Source organism: Harpia harpyja, chromosome 6, assembly GCF_026419915.1.
Source record: "Harpia harpyja isolate bHarHar1 chromosome 6, bHarHar1 primary haplotype, whole genome shotgun sequence".
NCBI lineage: Eukaryota > Metazoa > Chordata > Aves > Accipitriformes > Accipitridae > Harpia > Harpia harpyja.
The window spans coordinates 70,109,775-70,123,297 of NC_068945.1; the positions used below are offsets into that span (position 1 = coordinate 70,109,775).

At 48.4% G+C, this 13,523-nt stretch overlaps 1 protein-coding gene across 7 annotated transcripts in view; it reads right to left on the bottom strand.

The window, feature by feature from the left end:
- Nucleotides 1–11,328: 11,328 nt before the first annotated feature.
- The window catches only part of SBF1 (SET binding factor 1), an 85,835-nt gene continuing 83,640 nt past the window's right edge, over nt 11,329–13,523 (bottom strand). For all 7 annotated transcript variants that reach the window (XM_052790616.1, XM_052790617.1, XM_052790612.1 and 4 more), the window contains one exon: nt 11,329–13,383. In XM_052790616.1, the coding sequence (XP_052646576.1) occupies nt 13,285–13,383 (99 nt within the window). In that variant the 3' untranslated portion in view covers nt 11,329–13,284. The remainder of the gene's footprint in view (nt 13,384–13,523) is intronic.

Consider the following 13,523-nt stretch of genomic DNA (forward strand, 5'->3'; position numbering starts at 1 on the left):
ACAACTGATTTTTTTGTTACCAGAGGTTTTGCTGCTGTTAGAACAAAATGACAAAATGAAACCTGCTGTTTACAATGGGACGCTAATTTTCTTTGTTCCGTTTGTTGTTAGTTTTTTTTACCTGGCATCAGTTGTCTCTGGAATCCTATTCTGCCACGTACTCTGTTGTTCTGAAAGCATCTGTATCTCTGGTTGTGAGCTCTCACAAGGCAAGCGTAATACACCTACATGCTCTTTTGCCAACCCCAGCTTTAAAATAAAACATTTTTAGGTGCTTCTCCCTGAAGGGAAACTCAATTTCTGAATCTCAACCCAGTCCCTTCATGTTAGGGGAGAGCACTCAGTGGGGGAAAACACTGAAAGGGTTGTGCAGTATGATGCAGGTTCATGATTTAGGAGTGCGGCTGTTGGCTTGTGGTGCAGGAGAGTTTTTCGCTGGTTTGGACATCACAGGCCATTAAAAACCAATCAAACAAACAGCTGAAAGATACGCCCTTGTTCTGAGAAGATCTTACAGCTTTCTGTTCAGATTGCATGGGATGGGGGCTTTACTTCTGAAAAAAAAAAAGTTGATGCATAGGAAAGAGGTGAAGAAGAACGGAGAGCTGCACTCGGGTGTATCCATCTTCACAAGGTCGTGTCATTCGGGAGCTTAATATTAATTGGCTTCAACTAGGACACATTGCATTCAGTACTGTACACAGAAAATTCACAGAGGCCTCTAACTAAACTGATGATGCTGCACACTTCAGAGTGGTTTTAGAAAAGCTGTTCCTTTCATTGCACAGTACATTTCACATTACTGTTAGCTTCTGGCTCCTTAACACGTATTGTGCTACTGCTTCTTTCTTTTCTAGTCTTGTCCTAAGTTGTGTGGTTTCTCTAACCAGGGTGTAAAAGGATTTGTTTAAGCCTTGTTACTCAAACCACCACGTAATCCAGAGTATGGTTGTGTATAATATGGTTAACGCTAGGCTTGCAAGGATTTAGTTTTATTTTCAAGAGCAACATGGGCGGGGAAGAGCTGAAGGCGCTCTGAAAGCTAATTAAACTAAACCCTTGGTTTTGGAGGCTATCAAGTGTATTGACATTGAGTGCAGCAATATGTGTCTTTAAAAAAATTCCAGGGCTTAGGTATTTATTTGTAACTGTTCTCTATTTGATTCAATAGCTAGCTAATCAGGTTGTAACAGGATTTTTTTCCTTTGTTCTGCTGAGATTAAATCTGAGTTTGTGGCGCTTTGCTGTTGCGATAGGTGCCTCTTCTTTTTCAGATCCGTCCCCTCACAGTCTGTGCATTCCGAGCTCAAGTAGAGCACAGTTGTCTCTAGTGGAGCTGAATACCTTGCTGCTGGCACATGGCACAAGAGGGGAGAGCTCTGCGTTTTGGAAACGGGTGGTACGACCTTTGTAAGATGGGCTAAGACTGACTTTATGCAAGTGATTTCGCCCCCCCCCCCCCTTTTCTTAATATATGTGTTGTTTTGGCAGTTTTTGTTTTGTGGATAGAAGATACCCGCATTGTTAGTTTCTCCATCAAAGCAAGAAAACATTTTTTGAGGAAAAAAAGGGTCCCAAACTTGAGAACAACCCAAACCCACTTGTAGCTCGTTCAATCTTAGAAAGAGACATTTAGTATTAAATGTCATTTCTTGGTAAGGTTGCACCAGTGTGTTCACTCAGTCAGAACAGAGTGCCATATCTCAGACTTGGGCATTGTGAGCTCTAAGCACAGGATTTCCATTATTACTAAATTTTAAAATAACTCGGGATGAAGTTTGAAGTAATAATTTTACCTTTGCATGACAACTTGCAAAAAATAAATCCTTCTGGTCAGGGGAACCGCACGTTTTTAGTTTCATTATGGACAGTGCCTTAGCTTGGTCCCAGAATTATGCATCGTTAATTATTTTTATAGGTCTTAGGTAGCAGAAATGGACACCTTAGAGGTACTTAAAGTAATAGACCATTTTTAAAATTCAGTTCAGTGAAAGTTTAAGATTCTTTGGCAAATAGGTTTGATACAATTCCTGTTGATTTCATACTGGCTGAAGTTTCCAACTTTATAGGGAATGCTGTTTCATTTGGGGTGAGAAAGCGATTTTTGATAATGGTTTCCCTCCGTGGTAGCTGCTGATAAAATGCCAGCTGATAGGAAGTTTGTAGTAAATCTAAGCAGGCATCTTCTGTGTACATTCACTATGAACTTTCCGACAAATTTGAATGGAGAAGATAAACAATTTGGCTCCTATATGCTAGCTTATCTCATCTAAAACTCACTTACCTCATTACTAGAAGGGCATTGTGGTGACCAGTCCAACCTCCCTGTTCATTTTTGTACAAAAATTAACTGTATTTCCTAGTGACTGTTATCTGTCACCTTTCACAACATAAGTATAAAAATGTTAGTGAAATATGCCTATATGTAAAATGTATTTTTATATTTGATGCTGATCAGGAGAGAAGAATCCTTTTTCTCTCCCTGAAGTTGGGGGGGCTTTTATAAAGGACAGATCCTTCCCCATCTATTTTTTATTTTCTCAAATTGTTTGGACAGATGTAAACTATTAAAAATCTTTTCTCATGTAATTTTTATGCTCATAGCTAGTTTTTCTAGACCTTTCTAGGAATTCTAGAAATGCTGTAGAGGATCTCCCACTGTTGGTGGATTTTGAGTAAGCTTGTCTTCTGCGGTAAAGCTTGCCATTGCCAGATGCTTGCAAAAGTGTCTCCTAGACTAGATAATTAATGGAACTAAACTTGAAATGTAATTAACTACAGGCACAGCAAATGTTAATTGAAAACTTTTTTGTCGTGTACAGCGTGGAACTATTTCTCGCTCCTTGGTAAGCCCACGGAAATCCTTTGCTGAAATGGTGAACGTTGCGTCTGAGCCAGCCAGAGCTGGGTCGCCAGCGGTGAGGTCCTGATCTTGCTCTGTCCTCCTTTAAGCACGTGCTGGAGTGTATGTAGCCAGGTCTCTTGGATGCTGCATCCATGTGGGCTGTGATGTACAAAATAGGTATTGAAGAATGACCCGTGGTACTTCCTTGCACTGGAGGCTGTGCGAGAGGAGGGTTGTGCTTCTCTGTTGCCGGGAGCCCTGAGCTGGCAGCGTGCTGGCATGTTCCTCCATGGTCCTTGTGTTCCGTGGTCCTCACCGCATGGCAGTGACGTTGCACTGAAACCTTAACTCTTTTCCTGCTCATCTCATCTTCAGACTAAGGCTTAAACACCAAATTGTGACTGACTTGCCAGGACAATCTGGAAAAATGGCTTTATGCAGAAAATCACCTCTTCTCCCCCGAGGTCAGACGACATCCATCTCTTGCACAGCGGTGCGTTCTCTCTGTCCGGGCTCTCTCTACGTATCACCACCTCTCCAGGTGTGTCTGCTCAAACTATTCAAAGGGCAAACAGGCAAAATGGCTTCTGTTCTCAGTGGCACCTTACAGAGCAGGGACAGACCCTTTTTAGGGGATTTGTCAGTTATCTGAAACATGCCGGTATCAGTTAGGATAACACAGGGCACTAAACTTGCCTTAAAGTGCATTGATCACACATGCAATTTAAAGTTCTGCATTCTTACTCTTTCAGAATCAAATAACATAAAGAAAACCATTAATTACCTCATGCTGTAAATTTATGTAACGTATGGATCACGTGAAAATATGCATGTTACATGAAAACATTAGAAGTTAAAAAAAAGAAAGTAGAGTATTTAGCAAATAACACAGTAAGTTGTAATAGTTAATTCAGTGTTCAGTTCCTATATATGATTTGAAATAGAAGCATTATCTTTGTAAAGAATATCTTCGCAGTCATTATCAAAGCACAGTTTTCTTTTTGCCTGAGACTTTGAACAGACTTTTCTTTCTCTCTTTGTTTCTTAAAATAAATTGGCCAAAGCACAGGGTGGGAGAGTTCAAAGTACTGGGGACTCCTTTGTTTCCTTTCAGAAACTTCTCTTCATGTGACACGTATCCTATTCATTTGTAATTAATTGGCATTTATTGCAACACATCACTCCTGCTATTTCCCTTGTAAACCTGTGAACAACTTCTCTCCCTCTGTCAGTCTGTCTGCTGAAATTTTACCAAGAAAAGGCATTTGTGCTCACTTAGATACTGACCAGCTCATAGCTGGGATAGGGCCTGCCTTTTTTTTTTGTTGTGTAACTTCAGTTTGTCTCACTTCTCACACTTTCCTACTTCACCTTTTATGGTACAAATCCACCAGACCATCCTTCCCTGGCCAGCCTCCCCCTGAAACTGTCTGCCACGGGGATCGGGGGCAGAATCGCATCATCTTGCGAGTACGTGTGTTGTCTTTCGTGCACGCGATGCGTTTGTGGCATCTACGGTGGCCACTCTGAGGGGGTCAGGATCGCCCACTCCGCTGTGGCTGGGTCGGGTTCATCTCCCCCGTTCCCACCCGGGACCCCATCCTCGCCCCAACGGAGAGTTCGCCCTCTTTGCATTCCAGCTGATGACTGAGTGCCCTTGAAAGAGTGAGCTGTCTCTAGGGCAAAACAATGATCAGCAATAAAAATTCCAGATATAAAAGCACCAGTGCCTTTGTTTTAGTTCGGAAGGAGTAATTTCTTCTCATTCCAGCTTTGGAACCAAGTTGTGTTTCATCTCTAGATAGCCAGGAAACGGGGAAAGAGAACATGATGCGCAGAAGGATCCCACGCTGTAATAATCATAATTTTCAAATACCCCACTGTTGTTCCGAGTGCCTTACATCCATCCAGATCCCAACAAAAGGTATGTTCAGTTCCTTGTGCTCACCTTCCTCATACGCCTCCCTGACCTCATAGCTGCTTATGCCACTTGGTATATCCCCCGGCGTGTGCCGCCAAGATTCCCGGCTGTGGCCGTGTTTCCTGCGCGGCGAGCTCCCGGCTGAGTCCAGCGAGGTCGTCTTCACCGGGGGCTGCAACAAGGACCTCTTCCCTCCCTTCCGTGGGCTTTTATGTGGAGTCAGGGTGTGAAGATGATTTCAGGACCGTTACTGGTAGTGCATGGGGAATCAGGAGATGTTGCAGCATTGCCGTGCCTCCAAGCAAAAGGTCCGTGGGTTGCCTTTAAGGACAGGGCTATGCAAGGAGAACAGGCTCCTTTTTCTAAAGGATAATGGAGGTTATGCGATGGGGGCTAGTGCAGCAGGGCATTTAACATGGAGTAGTAAAGGTAAATTTGATGTACATCCTACTGTCTTTTCAGAATGTTTTATTGATGTCCAGCTAAAAAATGTACATTGAATTTGTCCTCCAGGTGTTAGAGAAACTATCCTTAAAAGCACCTAAGAAATTGATTATACCTAATTTTGTGTTTAAATATAATATTTAATATTAAATATTTTATTATTTAATGTGTAATTTAAATTAAAATGTCATTTGTCAATATGGGCATGTAAATATTTTCCCCTTATGAAATATAAATATTCCTCATCTGAATTTTGTTTTTTGAATGAAAAGCAATTTTTCTGCAAAACAGTCACTGAGAAATACTTGAAAAGCTGCTGACAAGCTTTTCCCTTTTATAATTATTCATACTTTTAGTAGCAGCACGATATCAGTATAACTGAAAATAATGGAAACATTAAAACATTCTGTGTTAAATTGATACCCGCTGAAATTGGACCTCGCTCTGGCCATTGAATTCATCACAAGCCAGTTGTGCAGTTTGGGGCTGTATTTATGGATCGTTGCCCTTTGGTGGGATCCTGCAAATCCGCAGCCTCTCACGTGAAAGGAGACAGGTCAGGTCCTGAGCTGGCTTCGCCGTAAATCACAATTTCTAAAGGTGTACTAAGATGATGACTAATAGGGGTACTAGGAGAGATGAGAACATGTATTCACCCAAGCTGTTCTATTGTGTCACTTGTTTGCGGGTTGATAACTGGGTGCCATTGGCAGGAGCTGTGCCATTACTGGTGTCACTGGTGTGACACGGCTTGTCCTTGCGTGTTAGCTGGCCCAACCCGCGAGAAGCCCGGCAGCAGAAACCTTGCAGGCCTGTAATTATCCGCTCGTTAGTGCACGGCTAGGGTTAGGGGTCACGAAGCAGTAAAAACCTGCTGCCTTTGTCCTGTGTTTTCCCGGCGTGGCGCTCGGTAGTAGATGAGATGCAGAGACTTGTGCCGCTTCCCTACCGACAGCTACAGCCGGAGGGACCCGAGGGGTTTCCCTGCGTCGGGGAAACGCCTGGTGCTCGGCCGGCCGGGCTGGAGTTCTCTCTTAGTGGAGCCGGAGCTGGCCAGGAGCCCTGGTGATGGACCTAATCTTGACTGCGGGGCAAAGGAACATCCACCTCCCCTGCAGGGTTTTAATTGCAGAGGCTTCCGACGCAGCGGCTTTGCGTAGGTCAGTAATCCACCCTTAAAACCGGACCGTGAAACAAAGACAGGGGTTGGAGTTAGGCTTCCCCTGGGGTGGGCTGAGCTCGCTGGCTGGTTTGGGTCACGGGAGGTGCACGGAGAAAGCAGCACGACGTTTGTGTCGGTGCGGGCGCTGGAGGGATGTCGGAACAGCCTGGAGAGCTCACAGCCCATCAGTGCAGACGGACTCACGGCCAATTTGTAAATAACACTTGACCTCCCCCACCCCACTTTGTAGATATTTTTACAGCATCCATCAGAGTGTTAATTTTCCTGTTGGTTTCCTGTTTGGCTGAGGATGTAAGCAACCCAAGACTTGTGGGCTTGGACCATGAGATGGAAGAGAACAGAGGAGACCTTGTGATTAAAAGAATTCTTGGAATTTCACAAAAGAAAATTAGTTCTACCAGCCTTGTTGGTAATTTAAAGAGCAGATTTAGAAGCGAGAAATACACTTCCATTTGCTTGCTGTGCCTGAAATATTTTACGTGTATTTTTATAAATTCTCCTCAAAGCATGAACTGTCTCTTCTGCTTGCAGAAGGTTGTGCCCAATAAAAGAAAAGGCAGTTTTATTTGCGAGGTGGAAGTTGCTGGGATGAGGGCTGCACTGGCAGGCGGCTGCAGGATGGGCAGGAGCAGATCCCAGGCAGGGTGAGGGTTTGGTGGAAGGAGCTGCTGGCTGGAGAGTGCTGGGTTTGTACGTCCTCGGCTCTTTATTCCCTTCTTCCGCTCTTCATCTTCAGTTGTTAATGTATATAGGGACTATTTATATATATATATATATATATATATATATATATAAAATTTCTAAATTCACCTTAAACCTATTTTTCTCAGAGCTTTTGGGTTTGCATATAACTTCTTGATTAGTAAGTGTGCACCTTCTAAAACGGCTTAATCATTGGTACAAATGAAAAGGTACTGGGCACACAGAGGAAGGGCAGGATTTGCTGGGGACTCGCTTCCACTGGGCTGAGGCGTGAGAACAAAATTACTTGTTACTGTTTTTTCAGTTCAAGATAAAATACTATTTTGTACTTGTTGCCATTTTCTCTAGGTAGGTAAAGCTGTGTTTTCAGACTGAAAAAAAAAAAAGTGCTTAAGGGTGTTTTTCATTTTGGCATTTTTCTCAGTGAGGCTCATGGAAAAGAAGGTTGTTGGTTTTTAACTTTTGTTCCTTGTCTGTTTCTGTCTTTGCCTTTTGTATCCAAACCGGGTTTTGACAGTGTGTAAAATTTAGATGAGCAGCTTCAGTTGAAATGTAAAGTTTTATAGAAACCTTTTTCTTGATCTGGTATTTTGTAAACCTTTTCTTTAACACAACCCAAGTACCGGCACTAGATCAGTTTGGCAGTGCTTAAGACAGTCGTCTCATATCTATGTATATGTGTGTGTGTATCTGTATACATGCATACATATATGTATATACATGGAGTGGGTAATATGTATTATTGCACATTAAAATATCCATGGTTCTAATGATATTTTTTACTATAGGGTGTGTCTGCTCAGACAAACAGAAACTTCCTTTTTAGGCTCTGATTTTCCTAACTCGACAGGACACCATCATTTAACCAGTTAATTTGCACTTAGCATATTTAAAGCAATCGAATATTAAATATTCTTTGCCACCTTATCTTGGTCCACGGTCTGTTGAATTGGAGCTTCTGGAGTTGCTTCTCCGGGGCTTTTCCGTAACTGCCATCGGTTTCTTTCCCGTTTGGCTGCAGTTTAGACTTGAGGCGATTGGAAACGTTTGGCTTTTTGACTGTTAGCACAAACCACTTAAAGGTCTGTCCACCCCAGAAAATCCACCTTAGGCTAAAGGATCCAAAATGCTTGTTTAAACTAAAAATAAACCAAAACAGGTTTGGTTTTTGTTTTTTTAAATAATTCCTTATCTCCAGGAGAACTGGGAGGCTGTAGTGACTGCAGCGATGCCGGTCAGAGCCTGGGAGCTTGGCATGTTCATCCCAGCATCTCCTAAAGGCAGCGGAGCTCTGGCCGGGGAGGGTGCGTGACCATCCCGGGGCGCCTGCGGCCGTGCCCTGCTCCTGAGGTTTGCTCTTGGCTGCAGCCAGTCATTTCAGGAGAGGACCGTGGAGACGGCCACCTTTGCGGTCCCTGTGTCACAACCAAGGTAGAGCTGAAGCCGGGGCCGTGGGGGATGTGAGGTGAAACCTTCCTGGGCCCCTGAGAGCAGGAGATCCTTTAAATCCACCGGTCCAAGCTGGGGGAAGGCACTGCAGTGGGGATGGGGCATTAATGTATTTGAGAGCTGGCTTTTGCAGTGCTCGGTACCCAGACATGAGCCCAGATTTTCAGCATAGCTCTGCACCTGATTTTTCTCTGCTCTTCTGAAAATCTAGTCGTTTTGTTCCAGTGTCCCGAGAGCCGAGTTTCCCTGAAAATCTGCCATGACCTGTTGAGCACTGTCGGGAAGTCCAGCTGCTGTGCTTCCCCGAGGAGTGGTTTGGGGGCAGGTTTTATGTGCAGGCACCCAGGTGGCCTGGCTGGAAAAGCAAGCGTTAGGGGCTGAATCTATGCCTTTTAAAAAAACCACAACCCATCAAACGGTGGCCGATAGGTAAGATGCACTCTGTATAGCAATAAGAAACACTTGCCTGCATAGATGGTGTCCTGGGGCTGTCGCAGCGGCCGTACCGGTAACGGCTGATGGATGAGACCGTGGCTGGTGTGGGGAGGGAGGGTCCTTGCAGAGCCCTGGGCCCCCGGGGCTCGATGCTGGGGAATGCAGAAATCCTGTTCTGGCTTCATGTGGCCTTTCCTCTAAACCGGGAAGGGGTGGCAAAGGGGGGGTGCCCACCTGGGTTAATTAATTTAGTGCAATGACATAGGGGAGCCTTTTTTCTCATGATGCCTACTGCCCTTAAATGTTGAAACCGGGTCTTTGTAAGCAATGTCTGTGTATCTATGTGTATATATGAGGGACAAATTTTAAATTACTGCCTTTTTTCCCTGTTTATTTTTCTGAGTAATTCCAGATGTACTTTAGTCTCTCTACTGTCAAAACTTTTATATTGTAAATCTGATGCTGGTGGCTTTTGGTTATTTTGGTTTTTGTTTTTGTAAAAAAGAAAAAAAAAAAAAAAGAAAAAAGAAAAAGAAAAAAAAAAGTCTGCATCTCTCTATGTTGTCAGTTTTAGGCTGTAAATTCCAACTATCAATAAAAGTTCAAAATTCACGTGCCAGTGGTGGACTCCTCCATCCTGCAGGACACGCTCAGACCCCGCCGTGCTGCATCTCACCCACAGCTTCGCTCTCCAGCTTCGGCCCGACCACTGCGTGCAGGCAGGCAGCAAGTGCAGGCAGGGGGTGAGTGCAGGCAGCATTCGGGGTGGTGCCTGCAGATTTCTTCTGCTGGCTCACCCGGGAGAGCTGCTGGACTGGTGGAGGAGCTGGGCTGGCTCGGGTGGCTTCCTGCAGCCCCTGGCGAGAGCAGAGGCCAGGGTTGCTGGTTTTCAAGTCAACTGTTGCTGTCAAAGGGGAGAGAAGGTAAAAGCGGCATTTTTCACCTGCGCTGTCTCGCAGGATGATGGGTACAGCAACACCACTGCTGTAAGAAAGACGAGAGCGGCTTTGCTCTTCCAAATGCACAGCTCACCTCCAGAGCACGAGTGACATGATGCCCGTGGGGAACAGTGCCGTGGCAGGGTTGCTGATTCTGGAGGAAACCCCTGGTGCCTGCGGGCTGTAAGGCTAACAGGAGAGGTGCTGAAGTGATGGATGTTCTCCCTGTTAGCCTGGATGGTGTTTTTTTCACTTACCCTGGTTTAATCTTGGCCAAGGCCTGGCGTGTGAGCCTGCAAACCGCAGGCAGTGACAGGGGCACCTCGGCCGTTAGCGACTTTGCCAGGTGTTTGCCTCTCCAGGTAGCTGGTCCCTTTTTCTTGAGTTGTGTTAGCTACAATGTAAAATTCTCCATCCCATGGCTTCTTGTGCCAAAATCCTCAAGTCTTCACCCTGAAGAAAGGTGCTGTTTCTGCAGCTAAAGGCTGTGACAGCAGTCAGCACTAAGGTGGAACCAGGCTGGCTGCCTGTGCTCCTCCAGCCGTGGGCAGCACCCTCTCAGCCTGGGCTGTGGTGACCTTTCAGGACTTTGGGATGACGCCGAAGCATGGAGCCTCTTCTCATACCCTGTAATTTTTCAACGGGTCTGGGTCTTGGTGGCAGCAGCCAGGAGCAGGTTTGAACCAGCTGCATGAAGTCACTGTTCCTGTAATGATGCATTTAGGTTGGTTGGTCAAGGGGAACCAGACTGGGGGGGCAGGCAGGAGGCATTGCAAACTGGGACTGTTGGGTTTGGATTTCTTTCCAGCTTTCCTTTTAACACCATTTCCCATCCCCTGCTGCAGATCAAGGCCGTTTTCAGTGTGCGTCAGCTCAGCAGCTCCATGCAGCTGCCCTGCAGATCCCATCCCCATGTTGTCGTGCTGCTGGTGGCCTCTGAGAGAACAGCGGTTTGCTCAGCGGGGACATGTGTGGTGGGGTGGAGCTGGGTCAAGGGGCCACCCTCCATGGTGCACCCCCTTTTCCCAGGGAAGACATTCTGCTGCAAGCCCAGGCGGTGACTAATGCACCTGGGCAAACGAGAACAGCTGAGCCTTGGTGACATGGGGCTCATCAAACCGGAGTCCCTTGGCAAAGAGTAAAACTTGCCAGAGTGAGCAGGAGCAGGTAGGACAGCGCAGGACAAAGGTCCTTGTTTGCCATAGGGAATGCAGGGACCAGGGCAGACTCAGCTCGGGCACACCCCGGTGCTGTGCCAGAATTTATCCCTGAGGCTCTGTCCCTACGAAGCTGGGGACAGCCCAGTCCCCTTGGGACAGGAGCTGAGCCCAGGTCCTGTGGGTCCTGCAGCACTGGCCCAGTGCAACTGGGGGCAGCTGATGTCTGTGGCAGTGAGGCAAAAGGGCACCTGTCATATTAATTTTTTTATTAAATTCAGTTAGTTTTCTCTTTATATAATAACCTTTTTCCTCTAGGCACAATACAATACAAGGACTCTGTATGTTTGACACAATGTACAGAAACTTCAATAATCTACAACTGCTCAGGTAAGTTACAAAAACCTCCATGTTACACCAGCTACCTGCCACAGCCATTAATGTACAATAAAACAAAGAGGGGAACCTGGGGGTTAAGACTGTACAAAGAGTTCTGCACTGAAATAAAACATTGTACTCCTTTAAAAACAAGACAGGTAGAAGAGCTGGCCGAGCTTGCGGGGAGGCGGGAGGGTCAGGCCCCAGCCGGCACAGTGGCAGCAGGTCCTGGACAACCTCACAACGCCTCTAGGTTCCTGGCAAGCGACCCTCAGGCGGAGTGGGACCAAACCCCCTCCGCATTCACACCAGTGCAGGGGATGGATGAGGTGCTGCAGGATCCGTTTCTGTACCGAGATTCCCCCTTTGCACTGACACAGTGACAGCAACAAGCAGGGAAGGTGGCAGCAGGCAGTGGGACGCGCAACCCCCAGCAGCGCTGCGCTGCTGCAGGGCAAACCTGCCCGCCTGCGGTCCAGGGCTCCTGCTGAGACCCCTCTGCCAGCAGGCTCGGCCTGACAGCGTGGGGCAGAGCACAAGCCCTGGGGACCGGGGGGGGGCTCAGGGAGGGGGAGAAGAGGGCAGCGCTGTGCGGTGCCCTCTGAGGTGCTGCCCCCTCCTTTCCGCGGGAGGGCTGCGTGGGGTGGGGGGTGGCCTGTGCAAAGAGACCGGGTGGCACCTGCCAGCACCGCTGTGCCCAGCCGTGTCCCAGCCCTGGCGTCACAGCCGGTGGTGACCCTCAGCCAGAGGCCCTGGCTGCAGCCGAGCAGGAGCCCTCGTCCCAGGGGCTGGGCTGGTCCTCCCCCATGCAAGGGGACAGAGGGAACCGGACCAGGGCGCTCAGGAGGGTGCAGCATTTGGCACCTCCCATGGGGAACGTGCCCCCCCCCGCCCCTGTGACAGCAAGCCTGACGGTGGAGGTAGAGGCTGTGCCCCAACTAGGACAGGGAGGCCCTTGGTCACAGCCTAAACAGGCACCTGCCTGCTGGGAGCGGAGTGGCCACATCCACGTCCCCTGCTGAGACACAGAGTCCAGCGCCTGCAGCTACAACCACCACCACTCCCGGGCAGACAGCAGCCATGCCCATTTGTTCCTGTGGAAGTCTGGGCCAGGTGAGGTTCAGGGCTGGGATGCTCTGGCTGCTGCCAGGGGGACGCCGGCCGGGTCAGGATGGTCCCAGCGTTCAGGCGAGTCACCTCCGCGAACACCGGCACCCTGAGCTGCAGATCCCCAGTTCCAGCAAGACGGCAGCAAAGCCCAGGACACGCTTAGGCCAGCTACTGCGCTACGAGGAGGGAGCAGGGCTGGTTCTCCCCCCGTGGATGCTCTGGCAGACATGCAAGCCGTGGGGAGGACGAGGCAGGCAGGCAGCTCCCGCTTTCTCCAGCAGCACTGGGTGGGCTGGAGGTGAGGTGCACCCTCCCCAGCCGGTTGATGACACCCCTGCTGCCGCAGAGAGCTGGAGCAGGGCCGCCCGGCGCGGGAGGTGCACAGAGGACACACAGTAATTACAGGGCTCAGACAGGCCTGGGAGGAGAGAGCGGGACAGGCTCCCGCCTGCACCCCCAGCCTGCTTCAACGCGAGGAATTCCTCCACTACACAGTCCTACCATAGTGTAACATACCGATCCTGCCCCCACTGCCGCCTGGGGGGTGCGTGGCCGCGGGCTCCCCAGCACAGCCCACCCGTGGCAGATGGGAGGGAAGGCCATCTCCTCCTCTCCAGTCAGTCACAGCCCTGGCTCGGACACGAGCCTGGGCACTGCCTCTGCTCCACGTGCTGGGGCCCGGGAGACTCTGTGCCTGGAATAGAGGCTCCTCTGAGCCAGTCTCACGCGTCCGACAAGCAGCTCTGGATGCGGTCGATCCACTGCTGGGCTAGCTGCACATCCTGGGCGCAAAAATTGTAAACTCGTTTCGTCGTCTTCAGCTGCAGGGGAGGAGAAAGGAGGTGAGCGCGAGCCACCAGCACCGCAGCCCGGTGCTGCCGGGGCAAACGGCTGGGGTCTGTGGCAGAGCCACAAACCGCCGAGCTCCTTTCCCTAAGGCACAGCTCAATGCCACACTCAC